The following is a 16,771-nucleotide window of genomic DNA, read 5'->3' as shown; positions in this document are numbered from 1 at the left end:
AAGTACTGTACTTCAGTACACTTTTTGAGGTACTTTTACTTCACTGGAGTATTGCCAATTGTCTATACTTTTCCTTCTACTCCACTACATCTCAGAGGCAGATATTGTACTTTTACTCCACTACAATTATTTGAAAACTTTAGTTACTAGTTACTTTGCAGATATAAATGATTACATTATAAAACATACATTAACCACTTCAGCCCTATTTTAGACATAAGCTATTTGAAAATAGCAGATCTACAAGCTCACAACGCGTCGCATCGCGATGCGTTGTGAGCTTGTAGATCTGCTATTTTCAAACATTTTACTACTTTTACTTTTGGAACTTTAAGTGCATTTTGATACCAATACTTTTGTACTTTTACTCACGTACATTTTGAACTCTGGACTTTCACTTGTAACAGAGTACTTCCACATTGCAGTGTTGATACTTTTACTTAAGTAAAACATTTGAGTACCTTTTCCACCACTAGTCATGTCGGATTACGGCTTTGCAGGCTGGGAACCGGAGCAGGCCCCCCCCCCCCAGACCCCCCGGCTAACATGTCCTCTGCTTTGCAGTGAGCCTTTTATCTGCCATGTCTCATTGCAGAACGCCCCATGTTACTCCAAGTGGAGGATATTACTGTCGTATACGGTAACAGTGTGAAGGACATCCTGGAGTCAAACATTGAAAACAATGCACCCTGTGCAAAGATCAAGTGATGCTTCTGGGGGAATTTGGTAACCATTCAAATAATTTAAGACTTATAATGTAATGAGATATGGCAATACAAAGTACTTCACATTTTCATGCCCTCATTGAAGCCGCAAATCCTGCAGATACTGTAACTAAGCAGCTTGGTATTTTGGATGTTATCCCATTTATTAGATTTTTATAAAGATTTTTATTTCATATTTAAGAAGAGTATTATATTTGAATAATTAACCCATTAAGACCTGGAACTGTGTCATTTTTAGATTTGAGCTAAACAGCATTATTTTACACTTTGGGCTATTTTTGAAAAATCGTGAAAATGTGTGCAAATCTTTGAATATATACATTTTGAAAGCGAACATTTTTAACTCAAATCTTTGCTTCTGGGGGTCCCTGGAACAACATATTTTGATGGGGGTCCGCGGCCAAATACATATAATTTTGGGGGCCCTTGACATGAAAAAGATTGAGAACCAATGATATAGAAACATACGTTTTTCAGAAAACAGTTGAGATTTAGGAGACATGTAGAATCGGCTTCAGGTCTTAATGGGTTAAGGAGGGTATGGTAAGGGCACTGAATGGGTATGGGTATATGTTGATTTATACCCATGATGTTGACTGAAAGTATGCGTATTATTATCAATGTCATTTTGCTATGTTTCAATGTGGACCTCAGAAAGAATAGTATCTCGGTAGCAACGTATATAGGGGAAGCAAACAAACAAAGAGTACTGCCTCTTGTCACTCGTAAAACACACTTATCATTCACTCTTTTTCCCCATTGGCGTTTAAATGTAAGCAACGGCTCCTTTTAAAAAACATGCTATATGCTCTCCCTCATCTTTCGACAAGCGCAATGCAGCGTTGCCCACCGGGTTTTCCCTTTCATCTCGGTGTTTAGACGGCAACGACGACCAACCTGGCTCAGGGTCTAACGCGTGCTGTTGCACACCTGGCAGTCATTAGCCCGCTGAAGCGAAGTCTGATTGGCCCATAGCAGAGGTTAATCACTCTGAACCAATGGATCACTTCCTACTGCGGGGGCCACAGAGGTGTCTGGCAGGCTGAGGCCCGCTCGCGTTCGAGCTCCAGCCACTGATTGTCGTATATAGCTCCATGGAGACAGACATATAGTAAAGACACAAGGACATATATATATATACAGTATACTATGGTGCATACTGCTATAGGCAGACTACGTTCAGGCCGTCAACCTTTCCCTCGCTTGTCAGAGTTAAAGGTAGGGAAAGTGATTTGCGTTGGTTAAAATAATTGTTAAATAGCTCTATATTCTGATAGTACTCATTGCTATAGAGTGTTTGTTCAGTATTAGGAGTCTCCTTGTCTCTCCACCTCTTTATTAAACAGAAAATGCATTTTCGTTTTAATTTCAGTTTCATTTCCAATTTTATCCAACCAGGACAGAGAACTCAATCAGGATATAGATTAAACAAGTGAAATTGGAAGTGATGACACTAAGAAATGAGCAGAAAAAATTGGAACTGGAACACTATACAAATTGAGCTTAAAAATGGGTACTTTTTCCTGATTGGCTGAGATTTTGACACCTACCGAAAAATGTATTTTCTGTTTATTAAAGAGCTGGAGAGACGGGGAGACTCCTGTTACTGAACAAACACTCTATAGCAATGATTACTATCAGAATATAGTATTTTAACCTTTTAACAAAATACTTTTTGTTTTAACCAAAAAATATCACTTACCCTACCTTTAAGTTAAACACTCAGGATTTTGCTGTGTGTACTGTGCCCTACAGACTAGAGTACACATTCTCGTTTTCTCTCCTTTTCTAAAGGTTGTATATTCATTTTTGATTATCATAATTGTGTTGGAATAATAATAATAATGATTGCAATTAGGTGCTGTTTCCACAATACGCACAGACGGCTTATAGTTAATGGGCTGAACATGAGAAAAATAACAAGTCATCATCTGCTCTGCGAAGCTCTTAATTCCATTAGGCTTAAAATCCATCACGCAGTAACACAACACCAGAGGGACCGCCAAGCCTTTCACACCAACATTAACCCATTAAGACCGGGAACGCATCTGTCGTTTTTTTGATTTCTTTGGCTATTCAAAAAATAGCGGCACCGAGTGCTGCGCTACGAGCAGATCTGCGCTGTAGATCTGCTATTTTTTTTAAATCGTGAAAATCCGTGGCAAAATCTTGGATTATATATTTTTTAAAGCGAACATTTGTAAAATATGTAGTTCCAGGAACCTCCAGAAGCAAAGATTTGAGTTACAAATGTCCGCAAAAAAAAATGAAATTAAAAAAAATATTTGCACAACTTTTCATGATTTAAAAAAATAGCCCAACGAAATCTAAAAATGACACACAGATATGCGTTCCCGGGCTTCAAAGGGTTAAGTACAGTTACATTTTAAATAGACAAACATGTCGTACGTGACCACAGGCCTGCACGCAGAGTGTTAAGAGCAGTGCTAGGGGGGGAAGACAGAATCTGAAATATCAGTGACCATCTCAGTGTGAGGCTAGGACAAGCGATGGGGTCACAGAACTCTCCACAGAAAAGTCCACAGTCTCTGCCAAATTCTTCCCCAAATCCCCCCACATCAAAAAACATCTACGGGGAGATCTATCTGATTCCTCTGGGAGATCTTGGTCATTACCATGTGGAGAAATCCCTGGATTTTGGAACTTGGCCGCCCGAATGAGGGGAAGGATATTGAATAAAGATGTAATGGCCAGTCAAAGAATAAACATGTAAAGGCTTCGTTTCCAACCTAGAGACACATCAGAACCTTTTTTTTTCCCCCCACCGCAAGACCTCAACTTGTGTCTGTGCATAAGCTTAACTCCCACACAGGTACTGCATTTGCGTGTTTTCCATCTGAAGATGATGGACAACGATGGTCGTGTGTTGGGTGCACTTGGACGTTGTATTGAACCTTCGCATGCACACCGGTGTTTGAAGATTACGCCGTTGCATTATAATAAACCCAGACCCACACAGATTCACTGACCTAAATACCTCTACCCCTGCCTGTTATAAATAAACATAAAACACTAAAAGAAAAAAAGTTAGCTTTACCAGGCATAGCATGAACCACGTCAAGGCCTCGAGGAAATGTTGAGCATTTCATTTTGAGAACTACTGTGCAGATCGCAGTACAGATAGTTATTTGCGAATGTCCATGGCCTGTATTAACATAATCGTTGCTGTCGGGCAGAAACCTTCCATTCTCCATATTTCAACTTTGTATGTTTTTTTTTTGGCAAATGAATGCTCTACATCGTCACTCAAGAGTGCCGGACAAAAGCCGCAAAAATATCAGATCCACAAGCTCCCAACGCGTTGCGGTGTGACGCGCTGTGAGGTTATAGATCGGATATTTTTGCTACTTTAGGAACGTTTTGAAAGTGAAAGTGGTTCAGTGTGTCTGTGGGTTTTATATAAATATTTAACCATTGAAAAGTGTTATCAAGAGATGTTGACTAAATAACTACATTGGATCCATTGGAACAATATGTTGGTTGGATTTAACACACAACACAACACAGGTGGTCCGGGGACCACCAGTGGTCCTTGAGGGAGTACCAGGGGGTCCCCAGCAAAATGAGTTAGTAGCGTCACAATCCTTTTTAACCACTTAGCTTTGGCTATTCAAAAATAGCAGATATACAAGCTCATAGCGCGGCACCGAGTGCCGCGCTATGAGCTTGTAGATCTGCTATTTTTGAAAAAAACTTGAAAAAGTGTGCATATCTTTGAATATTTATATTTTTTTAAAGTGAAAATTAACTGACATCTTTGCTTCTGGGGGGTCCCTGGCACAAAACATTTTCAAATGGAGGTCCGCGGCCAAATGTGTATCAATTTAGGGGTCCTTGGCATGAAAAGGGTTGAAAACCACTGCTTTAGATAATTACAGCAAAGTGTTTGTCATTTCAGTAAAGTGCTTGGTGGCTGACAATGTACTGTATGTGTCGACAACCCGCCAGTTGTCCTGAATCCCATCTGGTCCTCCAAATGGATTATTTATACATACTTGACCCAGATCGGGGTAGTGAGCAAATATTTTTCTTTATCCCACAAATCATTGTACTTCTGTGCAAATTGCTCCTCCGAGAATAGCCATTGTTGTTGAGAAGGTCGGTCGAAGTGGGTCCCTGCTCCTCTCGCATAGGCCACGATGTCACGTGACCAGCCACGATCCCTGACGGATGTCTATCTGTTTGACCCCCGACCGCGAGGAATAACATGGATGTGGTGATATCTGATTGGTCAAAACAACACCCGGAAATACTCGGCCTGACCTCCCTGAAAGCGCGACTCGCAGACATGCTCCATCGCACGGCAAAGTATGAATCAGGCGGCACAAACGTACAGTGCCGGCGCGTGGGTTTTGGTACACTCAAGACAGTGGTGGAGAAAGTATTCAAATGTTTTACTTAAGTAAAAGTATAAATACTGCAATATAAGAAATACTCTGTTACAAGTAGAAGCTGATCTATATTTATTTGTTAGCTGTGCCTTTTTAACTGTTTTTATCTAGTTTTTTTTATCTGCTGATAACTGATAGTTTTTTATCATTGTATTCATTCCCATTGGTGTATGTTTTTTTTAAATGTTTACCATCCTTCTTTTTATTGACTTCTGTATTGCACTGGTGCCGATGAGCAAAACAAATTTCCTTCGGGATTAATAAAGTATATATCTATCTATCTAAGTCTGGAATTCAAAATGTATTTGAGTAAAAGTACAAAAGTATTGGCATCAAAATATGCTTAAAGTGACAACAGTAAAAGTACTCATTATGCAGAATGCCCCATTTCTCCCATTTCAAGTTTTCAAATGTATACATATCTTTTGAAAATAGCAGATCTACAAGCTCTCACATTGTGAGCTTGTAGATCGGCTATTTTCAAATGGCCGAAATGTACAGTCTATAGGGCTGAAGTGGTTAACGTATTGTAATAATAATCAAAATCTTCAAAGTAACTAGTAACTAGAGTTTACAAATAATTGTAGTGGAGTAAAAGTACAATATATAAGTACAGTACTTAAGTAAATGTACTTAGTTACTTTCCACCACTGCACACAGACGCACACAAATACACAGAGTGCACGCACGCGCACACACGCACACACACGTACACGTACACGCACGTACGCGCACGCACACGCACACAGAACACAAAATAAAGCAGATCTTTCAGTAAAGTATGTGTGCATATACTGTACGTACAGTCTATCTCTCTCTCTCTCTCTCTCTCTCTCTCTCTGGGAACAAAACACGTTAATGTGAGCCCCTTGGGTTTTGTTAGCCCTATCGTGCTAACAGCGCTCGTGTCATGGGTCGCGGAGAACCTTCTAAACAACTACGAGCATTGCTTTTTGAGGAGAGCAATTACACCGAAAATCACCCCCGTCTGACCCTCTGAAGTCAACTATTAAATCTTGAATTCACTCTGCGAATTGTGCATTCGAAAAACAAGTAAAAAGCTCATGACGAACGCTGTTCGACTTTCATCATAAGCTGGCAGATCCAGTGGATCTCAATCCCAGTCATAGTAAGTGATACGCAGGAGCCGGTCCAAACTGACATTATGAATATATTAATCATTATGGAAATTATGAATTTGATCTGAAAGCCATTTAGCTATTTTTTTTTATATTCCTGGAATTCAGGATACAGCCATCAGCATCTATATGTTAGTTTAAACTGGTGTGTAGCTAGATTTGGTTTCTTGTAATTTGAACGTCAAGTTCTCCAATTTTCAGTGGCATCATGGAAAGTCAATATGACATGACCAGTTTAATGTGTTATTTTATTCATTCTATAGTTTGATTTCCATAGCTCCTTTTTTTCATCCTTCTCTTTCCTACTCAGCTCTCTGTTTTTCTCTGTCCCTTTTGCATTCTCTGACCTTTTTGGTCTATTTTGGGAGGAATTCATTCGTTACTACTCGCTAAAGGCTTATTTTGTGACACGGAGACGTTGACATATGAGGGCAATCAAGTAAATATGCTGATAAGATGACTATTGTTTGATTATTCACCATCAAACTTCTGTTTGTTTTTCTCTACAACCCCTTGTTCTGACAAAACAACTGACAAAATAAAACCCTCAGTGTTAATTTAGACCCTCACGGGTCCATTTGGTCATCTTTGAAAACTCTCAGAGTTAGACGAACACTGAACATTTTAATGTGTACTTAGCCACGATGATAGGCCGCTATTTCATTTTGTTTATAAAGACAGTAACCTCTGCAATCATGGTAGTCTCAATCACAATGGAGCAATAGGAGTCATTTCACAATACGACGTGGTTGTGTTTCAGTGGGAACTTTAGGCCGTAGTAATCTGCTCTTAAGAGTCAAGCCAAACATACTCAAATCCGGCCATATCAACAAGGATTTGTATATTAGATGTCAAACCACTTAGCTGATGTTAGCTATCACTATCAGTATGCAGACAGAACCTCTCCAGACATCCCACTTCACTTTTTACAGTGAAGTTATGAAATTTGATTTATGGGTGAAAACCAGCCAAGGATAAGTTTGCTGAAAATGGGTTTAAACCCCAAGAGATAGTAGTTGAGTCATTGATTTATGTCCATCTTTTCTCTTAACCCATTAAGACCGGGAACGCATCTGTGTGTCATTTTTAGATTTCGTTGGGCTATTCAAAAATAGCAGATATACACGGTCATAGAGCTTGAAGATCTGCTATTTTAGAAAAATCATGAAAAGTTGTGCAAATATTTGAATTTCTTCTTTTTTTTTGGCGGACATTTGTAACTCAAATCTTTGCTTCTGGGGGTTCCTGGCTCTAAATATTTTACAAACGTTCGCTTTAAAAAATATATAATCCAAGATTTTGCCACAAATTTTCACGATTTTTCAAGAATAGATTGTAGATCTGCTATTTTACAATTTTTCAAAAATAGCCAAAAAGAAATGACACACAGATGCGTTCCCGGTCTTAATGGGTTAAGGCACAGCCACATTATACACATATCTTCCCCGTAATATACTGTACCCACCTACTTAATTATCATGCAATAGTACTATTGTCTGGAAATGACATCATAGCAGCAGATGTTTCCAATGTCACAGTCTGAATAGGAACGCAAACCAACTGGTGTGTCTCGGCAATTTGTAATGCCAACGTATTCCTCCGCTGGCTCCATTCTCAGTACAATATATTTACACTATAACCTAAATATGAATAATGTACAGATACAATGGTTTTATTATCCATTACATAGTACAGTATGCCAGCTGGATATTAAATAAAGATGTGTTGGTACCGTAGGGCCGTGCGGGTTGGAAAGCATTTAAAGCAAACACAATAAATGTGTCATTTATTCCTTCACATGATTTAATTTATAAGGGATTAGAATCCTATATTTTACTAGGATGTAATTGCTCTCTCTCCCTCTCTCTCTCTCGCTCTCTTCCTGTCTCTCTCTTGCTCCCGCTCTCTCCCCTCCCCTTCCTCTCTTTAAGCCGAGTAATTTCTGGAGCTGGCATTAATGCAGACAAACGTTTGCTGACTGGCAATGCTACACATCATTAAATAATGTCGAGCCTTGCCGGTTAATCGTAATTTGTCATGGAATTTATGACAAATGACAAGGCTTGCGCATCTTCCGAATAACTGTGTGTGGTTTTCAGCGGTGGCGTGTCTGTCTGTGGGTCCGTGTACGGCCGCGTGTGTGCATGTGTGTGCGTGTGTGTGTGTGTGTGTGTGAGAGAGAGAGAGAGAAAGATGTGCGTGTCTCACTACCCAGTCCTTATCAGTCTCATTTGTCTGACTCAGACAGTGTTCCTGTAAGCCCCACAGCGATGGGCAGAATGTGATGTACGCTAAAGAACAAAACACAGCAGTTACCAGTTGCTATTCTTGGTTTTTCAGTGCAATAAATCCAAGCTGGAGAATTTGTGTCGCAGTTTATTTGACATTTAAATGCAGCATAGAAACCAGGGAGAGAGAGAGAGAGAGAGAGAGAGAGAGAGAGAGAGAGAGAGAGAGAGAGAGAGAGCTAGGGGAAGCAGAGAGAACATGGCAACCTTTCACTGCTGGTCCACTGGTTTGTTTTGGCCACGGTTTCTGAGAAGCAATGTGCGATTGTCATACCACAACTATTTGTCAGAGCAAATCTATTTATAGAGATCAGCATGCTGATTGGACTCCTAAACAGCGAGAGAGAGAGCTTCCTTCGGGAGCCAGGACACCCCTCTCTCTCTCTGCCCCAAAAGACAGAAACAACGACTGACACAAACAATTACTGTTTACACGCTGGAACCTCGTGCACTTTTGTGCTGAAGGTTACAAAGTGTGTGTGTGCTTGTGTGGGACAGTGAAATGCCAGTGAAATGCATGTGAAAAGCAGGGAGAGAGAGAGAGGCGCAATCACAAGGCTCTGTGCTGGATGTCGGAATGTGAAAGTGTGTGCACAAGTGTTGTGTGAGTGTGAGTGTGTGCGTGTGCGTGTGCGTGTGCGTGTGCGTGTGCGTGTGCGTGTGCGTGTGCGTGTGCGAGAGAGAGATTGGGAGGGGTGACATTTTGATGAAGTGAAATATGCTTTGAGTTTAGATAAAATCCCTACTTTTAGATAGAGTAGATAAACATACCTGAATTATCTCCCCCTGAACAACATCATATATGGCCCTAGCTGTGCACTTAAATCTCAGAGTGCCAAGGTCTATACACGCCACAGGAAAAGATGAAGTCAGTCAGGCACTCCGAGACCAGAAACAGAATCAAAGGCTAAAGAGGCTAAGAGAGAGATGGGGTTACAGCGGCCCTTCTTGCTGGGGATGTACGAAACCTCGGCCTGGCCTGTGCAAAACTCAAAACAAATCAGGTGATCCCTTCCGCTAGGTATATACCCGTAAAATCCATTTCTCCAGTCCTCTGGGAAAACTGACGAGCCTGCACCAGGTACTGATACTTAAAGTCGGAAACTCCCTCACGTAAGAACCTGTCATCGCTTAATCAAGGACAATTCAGTAAATCAGATTTGACAATAAGTCCTGAGAGCCCCCCACTATGGAAAAATACAGACACCGCTATCTTTTCCTCAGTGTTAAGGAACAGGAATACTGAGGTAAAGGCTTTTAAGTCTTCGGACTCTCCTTTCCCAGCGCTAAATAGTATTTTTAAAAAGCAAAACAAAGCAGAAAAATACTTTCAATCAAAGTTGAAAAGAGTTGAAGCTAAAGGAATGGCTTATCAGAGGGGAGTGGGAAATCCAGCGCTAACAATGAAATTGGAGTTGTCAGACCATCTCCTATATGAAGCCAGTGATTGCTGGGAACCCTCTGCCGTCTCCAGTCATTTTCCACATCTGAGGACTCCAAGCATCTGCCATAGCGTGCGGCCTTCTAGCTATATAGCCCTAACCCTTTTCAAAAGAAAAACAGAGAGCTTTGCTCCCACTCGGCGCACAGTGACAAGATGTCCGTCAGAGGCATTCGCCGGGAAGATGACAAAAGATTTGTTTCATTTGGAAGGCCGGGATTTGTAAGGAGATACAGTGATTCATGAGCGATGTGACTGAAACACTCTGAAAGTCTGTATCGGCTAAGCGTACAGACAAATCTTAATGGTCTGAATAAAAATGTTTCATTTAACGTATGTTTTATTTTCTTGTTCTCCTCTTGTTGTTTCAATGTTCATTCTTTCATAAGGCATTAACCATCACATTTTGTCTGGCGTAGCTCTATCTCTCATTGCTATCGCGAAATCAAGCCGTAGCAAAATAACAGCCTAAAAAACATTGACTTATTCTTCTCATACATGATACCTAAACGATGTGAATACAGTACTGTATGTAGTGCACATACTAACTCAACCACTATTCAAATTCAAAAAAATTGGCAGACTATTCTGGCTACCATATGGAATGCATCAAGTAGACTGTTATGTTTTATTACCAACTGTATTATAAAGGCCCCGGCATCCCTATACTCAAATTTATGGTCAATTATTATCTAAATGTAGTAGCAGTAGTGGTAATGCTATTAGCAGTAGACAAAACAGAAGTATTACTAATAGTCATAGTAGTAATGGTAGTACACAGTAAAATCCTGTATGTATGTATGTATGTATGTATGTATCCATTTGTAAACCAGAGAGTTCATAAATGTGTTCCATTCGGTTACATTTGTACACTCTCAGAGTTGAATTAAGTAGCATTGTGTTAGTATTACTAATAGTAGTCGTAGCGGTAGTGATGGTACCTGTAGTTGTGTTTTTCACTGCCAATGTGGAATCGGTCGTAGAGGGAGAAGGCCTGGTGTCCGTCCCAGTCGGTCAGCTCTACCCGTAGTGCATACTGCCGCTGGCTGGTCAATAGGTACACATACTCGTTCCCCAGCCAGTGCTCTGCTGACACGGCCCCGAAGCCCTGCAGGAGACAAACACAAGGCCTTTGAATAATCACCGCGCAAAATACCACCAAGAATCCACTCGTTTAATTCGGGGATATCGGGGATGGAAGCCATTCCTCCCTGGCTTTCCTTCTTTCTCGGAAAGATGAAATCTCTGGCCTGAAACTGAAAAAAAAAAAAATGAAAAAAGAACGGTTCTGAAATTGGATAGAGGAATTTTCTAATAACATTTTTGTCAGGGAAATACGCGTCCAAGCCCTTTCTATCTGACTCTTTGATTTGTTATGTCACCAAAGCCAGCTTCAGGATGGATGCTTAAACCGATGTGATTATGGCCCGGGCGCTAGGCCATCGTGGCCACTTTCAGGAATGTTTCTGCGCTGCGGAGATGTGTTTTCCTTGTCACTCATACGCTTACACACACACACACACACACACACACGCGCGTGCGCACGCACACACACGCACGCACGCACGCACGCACGCACGCACGCACGCACGCACGCACGCACGCACACACGCACACGTGCCCTTTTCATTTCTCCGCAGACTGCGTTTGAGTGGCACCTAGTACATTAAAGCCTGTTTTGCAGGTTGTATATAATACAGGGAAAGCATGTTATTGGGCCGAGGCGGTGCATGGGGCAGCCGCGCATGTTTAAAGAGAGTGTAAATTGGTACCAGCTTTTACGACGCCCTCCTCCGCGTGTGTTCAGAACCTTATTATTACTTTCACAGTCTATTCCAGAGGAACAGACTGTGTGTACTGTGTATGCACGCTCACACAGAAGCATGTGTGCACACTTCTATCGTTTAAAAAAATGTGATCGGACCGGGCCCGCTGAGTCATGGGCAAAGTGCTTCTGACAGCGACAGGAGCCACAGATGAAGGTGGTGAGTAATAACGACGCATATTTAACAGCTTTGACGGAGCAGTCTGGACCGGTGCTGTGTGAGAGGAGGAGGATGGGGGGGGGGGGGTTGTGGAGGGTTGTGGAGGAGAAAGTGTTTGTGTCGAGTGTGTGTGTGTTGATTAGAAGTAAGATGTGGGGGTAAAGTCAATATATGGGGCATTCCACTGGTCTGAGGCATGTCCTGCTGTGTGGGTGGAATAGAAAGCGTCTGGGGCTTGTGTCCATAGCTCTGTCTCTCTCTCTCTCTCTCTCTCTCTCTCTCTCTCTCTCTCAGTCTCTCCCTCTGTAACCGTCTTTGTCAGTCCTTTAATATGTCTGTAACCACTTAATCTTTGTTATTCATGTTACTCTTTCACACTGTTATTATTGTTGTTGCATCTCTGTCTGTTTGAGCGTCTGTCTGCCCCCCCCCGCCCGCTGAACCGGTCAAGGCAGATGGCCAGCGCCCACCCAGAGCCAGGTTCTGCTCAACATTTCTCCCCATTAAAAGGGGAGTTTTCCCTCGTCGTCATCGCCAAGTGCTCGTCTCATGGGGGAATTGTCGGGTCTCTCCAAGTACGATCTTGACCTGCTCCATATGTACATCGCCATGAGACGTTTGTTGTGATTTGGCGCTGCATAAATAAAAGCGACGTGCCTCGCTCTGCCTCTTTATCCCTCTTTATCCCTCCCTCTCTTCGTCTCCAGCGGTGCTGTCCGTCTCTCTCTCTCTCTCTCTATCACTCAATGTTTCTCCCTCGCTCACTGTCTTCGCTCTTTCTGGTTTCTCTCCGCCTCCCATTCTCTCGCCGTCTCTCCCACTAAAAAATTGATCTCATTGCTGATGAGATGTTCCCTCATGACCGCGGGGCCTTTCAGCTCGGTCCAGAATGCCTCCTCCGGTGACTGGGGGGCCTCGCCCCGGGATCCCCCTGTGCTGGAGAGCTCTGCGAGGTCCAGGCTCTGTCAACAGAGTTTGCCTTTGTATTGTTCCAGGACGCCGCCGCGTTCCCCCCTCACACGCGAACCTGATCTACATCTTTCAAAGAGATGGAGATGGTTAGTCATAATGTTGGACAGAGAGCTCGTTTTTTGCATTTCAGTTTCAGTTGCCCAGAGTTCTATTTAACCCATTGAGACCTGCATCTGTGTCATTTTTTGATTTGAGCTAAAAAGCATTATTTTACACTTTGGCTATTCAAAAATAGCAGATATACAAGCTCATAGCGCGGCACCGAGTGCCGCGCTATGAGCTTGTAGATCTGCTATTTTTGAAAATTGGTGAAAATGTGTGCAAATCTTTGAATATATATATTTTTAAAGCGAACATTTTAACTCAAATCTTTGCTTCTGGGGGGTCCCTGGAACAAAATATTTTGATGGGGGTCCGGGGCCAAATACATATAGTTTTGGGGGTCCTTGACATGAAAAAGATTGAGCACCACTGGTATAGAAACAAACGTTTTTCAGAATACTGTTGAGATTTAGGAGACATGTAGAATCAGCTTCAGGTCTCAATGGGTTAAGAAAAAACGAAAGGAAAAACCTTTATATGAATGTTGAATATGTAGAGAGTAACCGTCCGTAAATCATAGGGCCCCTTGGGCGCACAAAAAAATAAACATGTTTTTCTGTGCAGGTTTGATATCGACATTGATTTCGTGAGATGCCGAATATATGGCCGACGCGGCTAGCGAATATCAGTCACATGGCAGTCTCCTGTGGCACATATGCAGCTCTGGAAATGTAATTATAAACATTGGCCGGCCATAAGATCACACTTTTAATACGCGGTGTATTTTCCCCGCTGTCAGAAGGACTCTCCCTTCCTCACCGAAAGGGAACGCAACAACACCATTGGCTGCCTCGTTTTTGAGTGAAAGATTTACAAATCCTTCCAGAGCATTAAAACAATGAGACTAGCCCACGGAGACCAACCGCAGTGAAATTAACCACGCCATAAAACACTATCAATCACCTCCGGCCTTTTTCAAGGAGAGAGGTGGAGGACCAATGGTAATACTACGCTGGTATATTAGCTACGTGCGTGTCTGCCAAGGTTCGTGAGGTCACCCTCAGCCCGCATAGTACTGTATTCCAGTGCACTCGCTCGCTCTATCCACCTGTCTGAGGGTGGTTGGCATGACTTTCTGAGTTGTGTAAGCTTGTTCTCTCTCTCTCTCTCTTTCCCTCTCTCTCACTGAGCTGACACAGTGAAACATCAATCAGTTCAGCCACACACTGTATAACCTTAACATTATACATGCAATATATGGGATTTTCCCATTAACATAATGACTGTAATTAGGTATGATGATGCAGTCTTATATTAATATAATATCATATTTATTGCATGGAACCATCTGCCCACAAGTTGACCCAAGGACTGGTCTGGATCACGGCACAGAGGAGAAAGCGTTCCATTGGCAATAGAAGGCACTTCGCGGGTGGCGGCTATTAACAAAACCAAATCACTTGACAGTGATACTGTGCATTTGCAGAAAATCACACATGGGTCAGTTGTACTGTAAGCTCCATCATGATTAGTTCCAGCACGAATAAATACAATACTCCGTCTAGCCATTCCTACAGTATGTTAGCGATGCTAACATGCACATACACACTTCTCCCTGTAATGACAAACAGATGATGCTCTCCGCAACACCTGGTGCAGTGGAATAGACGAAACAAAAATGTTGTTTTCTGACTCGCCGTAATGACTTCCTGTTGGAATAGAGGAAGAACAACAACATTCAACATTGTCAGGCGGATATATACAGAAAGTGCGAGCGCCTGACACCCTAACTAATGGCTAATTTATAACGAATCGACGACAAAACACGTCAACACTTTCCTCAGTTGAAAACCTATCGTTTTTTCAAATGACGCAGTCAGTGGATGAATTGTAAATTAGACTCAATGCTGCTAATACAAATGATGGGGGTTCCCTCCCACATGGGTACAGTTTCCAGACTTCCCAGCTGCTACTGTCGAGGAGAACGTTCGGACATCTGGTTGAGGCGTTCCATATGGGTTGGGAGAAGGGAACCCTGCATCTCTGTTTTCAGCACGTTACATCTGGGCCAAAGAGCACAGCCTATTTGTCATAATCTGCCGGTGGAAATGTGTTTTTACGGCAGGATGTTTGTCTCATTGCATGACTCCATCCTTTTGTTTTTAATGGATATGGATGAGTGTTTTCTCTCTCTCTCTTTCTCTCTCTGTCTCTCCCTCTCTGTCTCTCTCTCTCTCTCTCTCGTCTTGTTTTTAACCACTTAAGCCTGATTTATAAACCAGGCTTAAAATCTAATTTTGTTTTCCAAAACTTTCGCCAGGTTGAAAGTGGTCATCCACATTGTTGCCTTCTGTTGAATTGATACTGATGAGTGTCTGTTCGATGTGTATCTCAGTGTGTGTGTGTGTGTGTGTGTGTGTGTGTGTGTGTGTGTGTGTGTGTGTGTGTGTGTGTGTGTGTGTGTGTGTGTGTGTGTGTGTGTGTGTGTGTGTGTGTGTGCGTGCGCGTGTGTGCAGGCCCATCTGTCCCGTCTTACCATCTTGTACTCCTTCCATGTCCTCTGGAAGTCCATACTGCCGTCCTCCCTGCGCTGGATGACTGTCCATCCACCGCCGGCTGTTTCCATGTTACAGTACACCTGCAGCGCACGCAACCCAACCAGCCGCACATGGACGTGCGCGCACACCCACACACACACACACACACACACACACACACACACACACACACACACACACACACAGAAAGACACAAGACACACAGCGATGAAGGCAACGGAACACAATGAACGCCTGCAGGTTTTTCCAAGTGGCCACACACACACACACGTCCAGTATTCACACAGCAATTTGAGAAGAATTACACTTTACACAGGAGACAACTGGATCAATGCACTGCATTCAACCTAGCTGGTCCCAACGCGCTCCCGGCTCAATCAACCAACAATGAATGAGCCGTTCTGGAATAGGCCCGGTTCCAGAACGCTCCCTTTTCCCAGCCCCTCCCGTGAATCATCTCGGCCTGGCCAAAATATCCAGCGTTTATTTCCACACAGAGGGCCACACCGAAGTGAGCGAAGCACCACTCATTAGACAAATGAGCTGAAACTTGACAAACATTGCGGCGCTGAATAATGTTAAAACATGCGTGAACGCATGAATTTGGTAGACATGACATTGCTTTACAGCAGGCCATTTGCTGGGCCTTCTTGTAGCCGTTCTATAGCAGTGGGTTTCAACCTTTTTCATGCCAAGGACCCCTAAATTGATATACATTTGGCCGCGGACCCCCATTTGAAAATGTTTTGTGCCAGGGACCCCCAGAAGCAAAGATTTAATTTTCGCTTTAAAAAATATAAATATTCAAAGATATGCACACCTTTTCAAGGTTTTTCAAAAATAGCAGATCTACAAGCTCGTAGCGCGGCACTCGGTGCCGCGCTATGAGCTTGTATATCTGCTATTTTTGAATAGCCAAAGCTAAGTGGTTAAAATGATTGTGACGCTATTACCTAATTTTGCTGGGGACCCCCTGGTACTCCCTCAAGGACCACTGGTGGTCCCTGGACCACTGGTTGAAAACCACTACGCTATAGCCAACTTTTTAGTTGGCTATAGCCAAAATAGCCAAAATAAGGATGGCAGGTTCAAAGTGGGTAAAAGCACACTTGAGAACCTCATTTATTTTCAGAGCCTGTTGAATCCCATGCAAGTGTGTGTCCTCATAAAGACATAATGGAGACTCACCAGAAGAACGTCTTCAATCTG

The 16,771-nt window shown here is 42.6% G+C and overlaps 1 protein-coding gene across 1 annotated transcript in view; it reads right to left on the bottom strand.

Annotated features, from left to right (window-relative positions):
• The window catches only part of angpt1 (angiopoietin 1), a 78,171-nt gene that overhangs the window by 13,640 nt on the left and 47,760 nt on the right, over nt 1-16,771 (bottom strand). The window contains exons 6-7 of the mRNA XM_084081250.1: nt 15,541-15,642; nt 10,947-11,113 (exon numbers count right to left, since the gene is read on the bottom strand). Coding sequence (XP_083937376.1) covers nt 10,947-11,113; nt 15,541-15,642 — 269 coding nt within the window. The remainder of the gene's footprint in view (nt 1-10,946; nt 11,114-15,540; nt 15,643-16,771) is intronic.

Source organism: Gymnoscopelus microlampas, assembly GCF_963454915.1.
Source record: "Gymnoscopelus microlampas genome assembly, chromosome: 15".
In the NCBI taxonomy this organism is placed as follows: Eukaryota; Metazoa; Chordata; class Actinopteri; order Myctophiformes; family Myctophidae; genus Gymnoscopelus; species Gymnoscopelus microlampas.
This window is presented reverse-complemented; position numbering and strand designations above follow the sequence as displayed.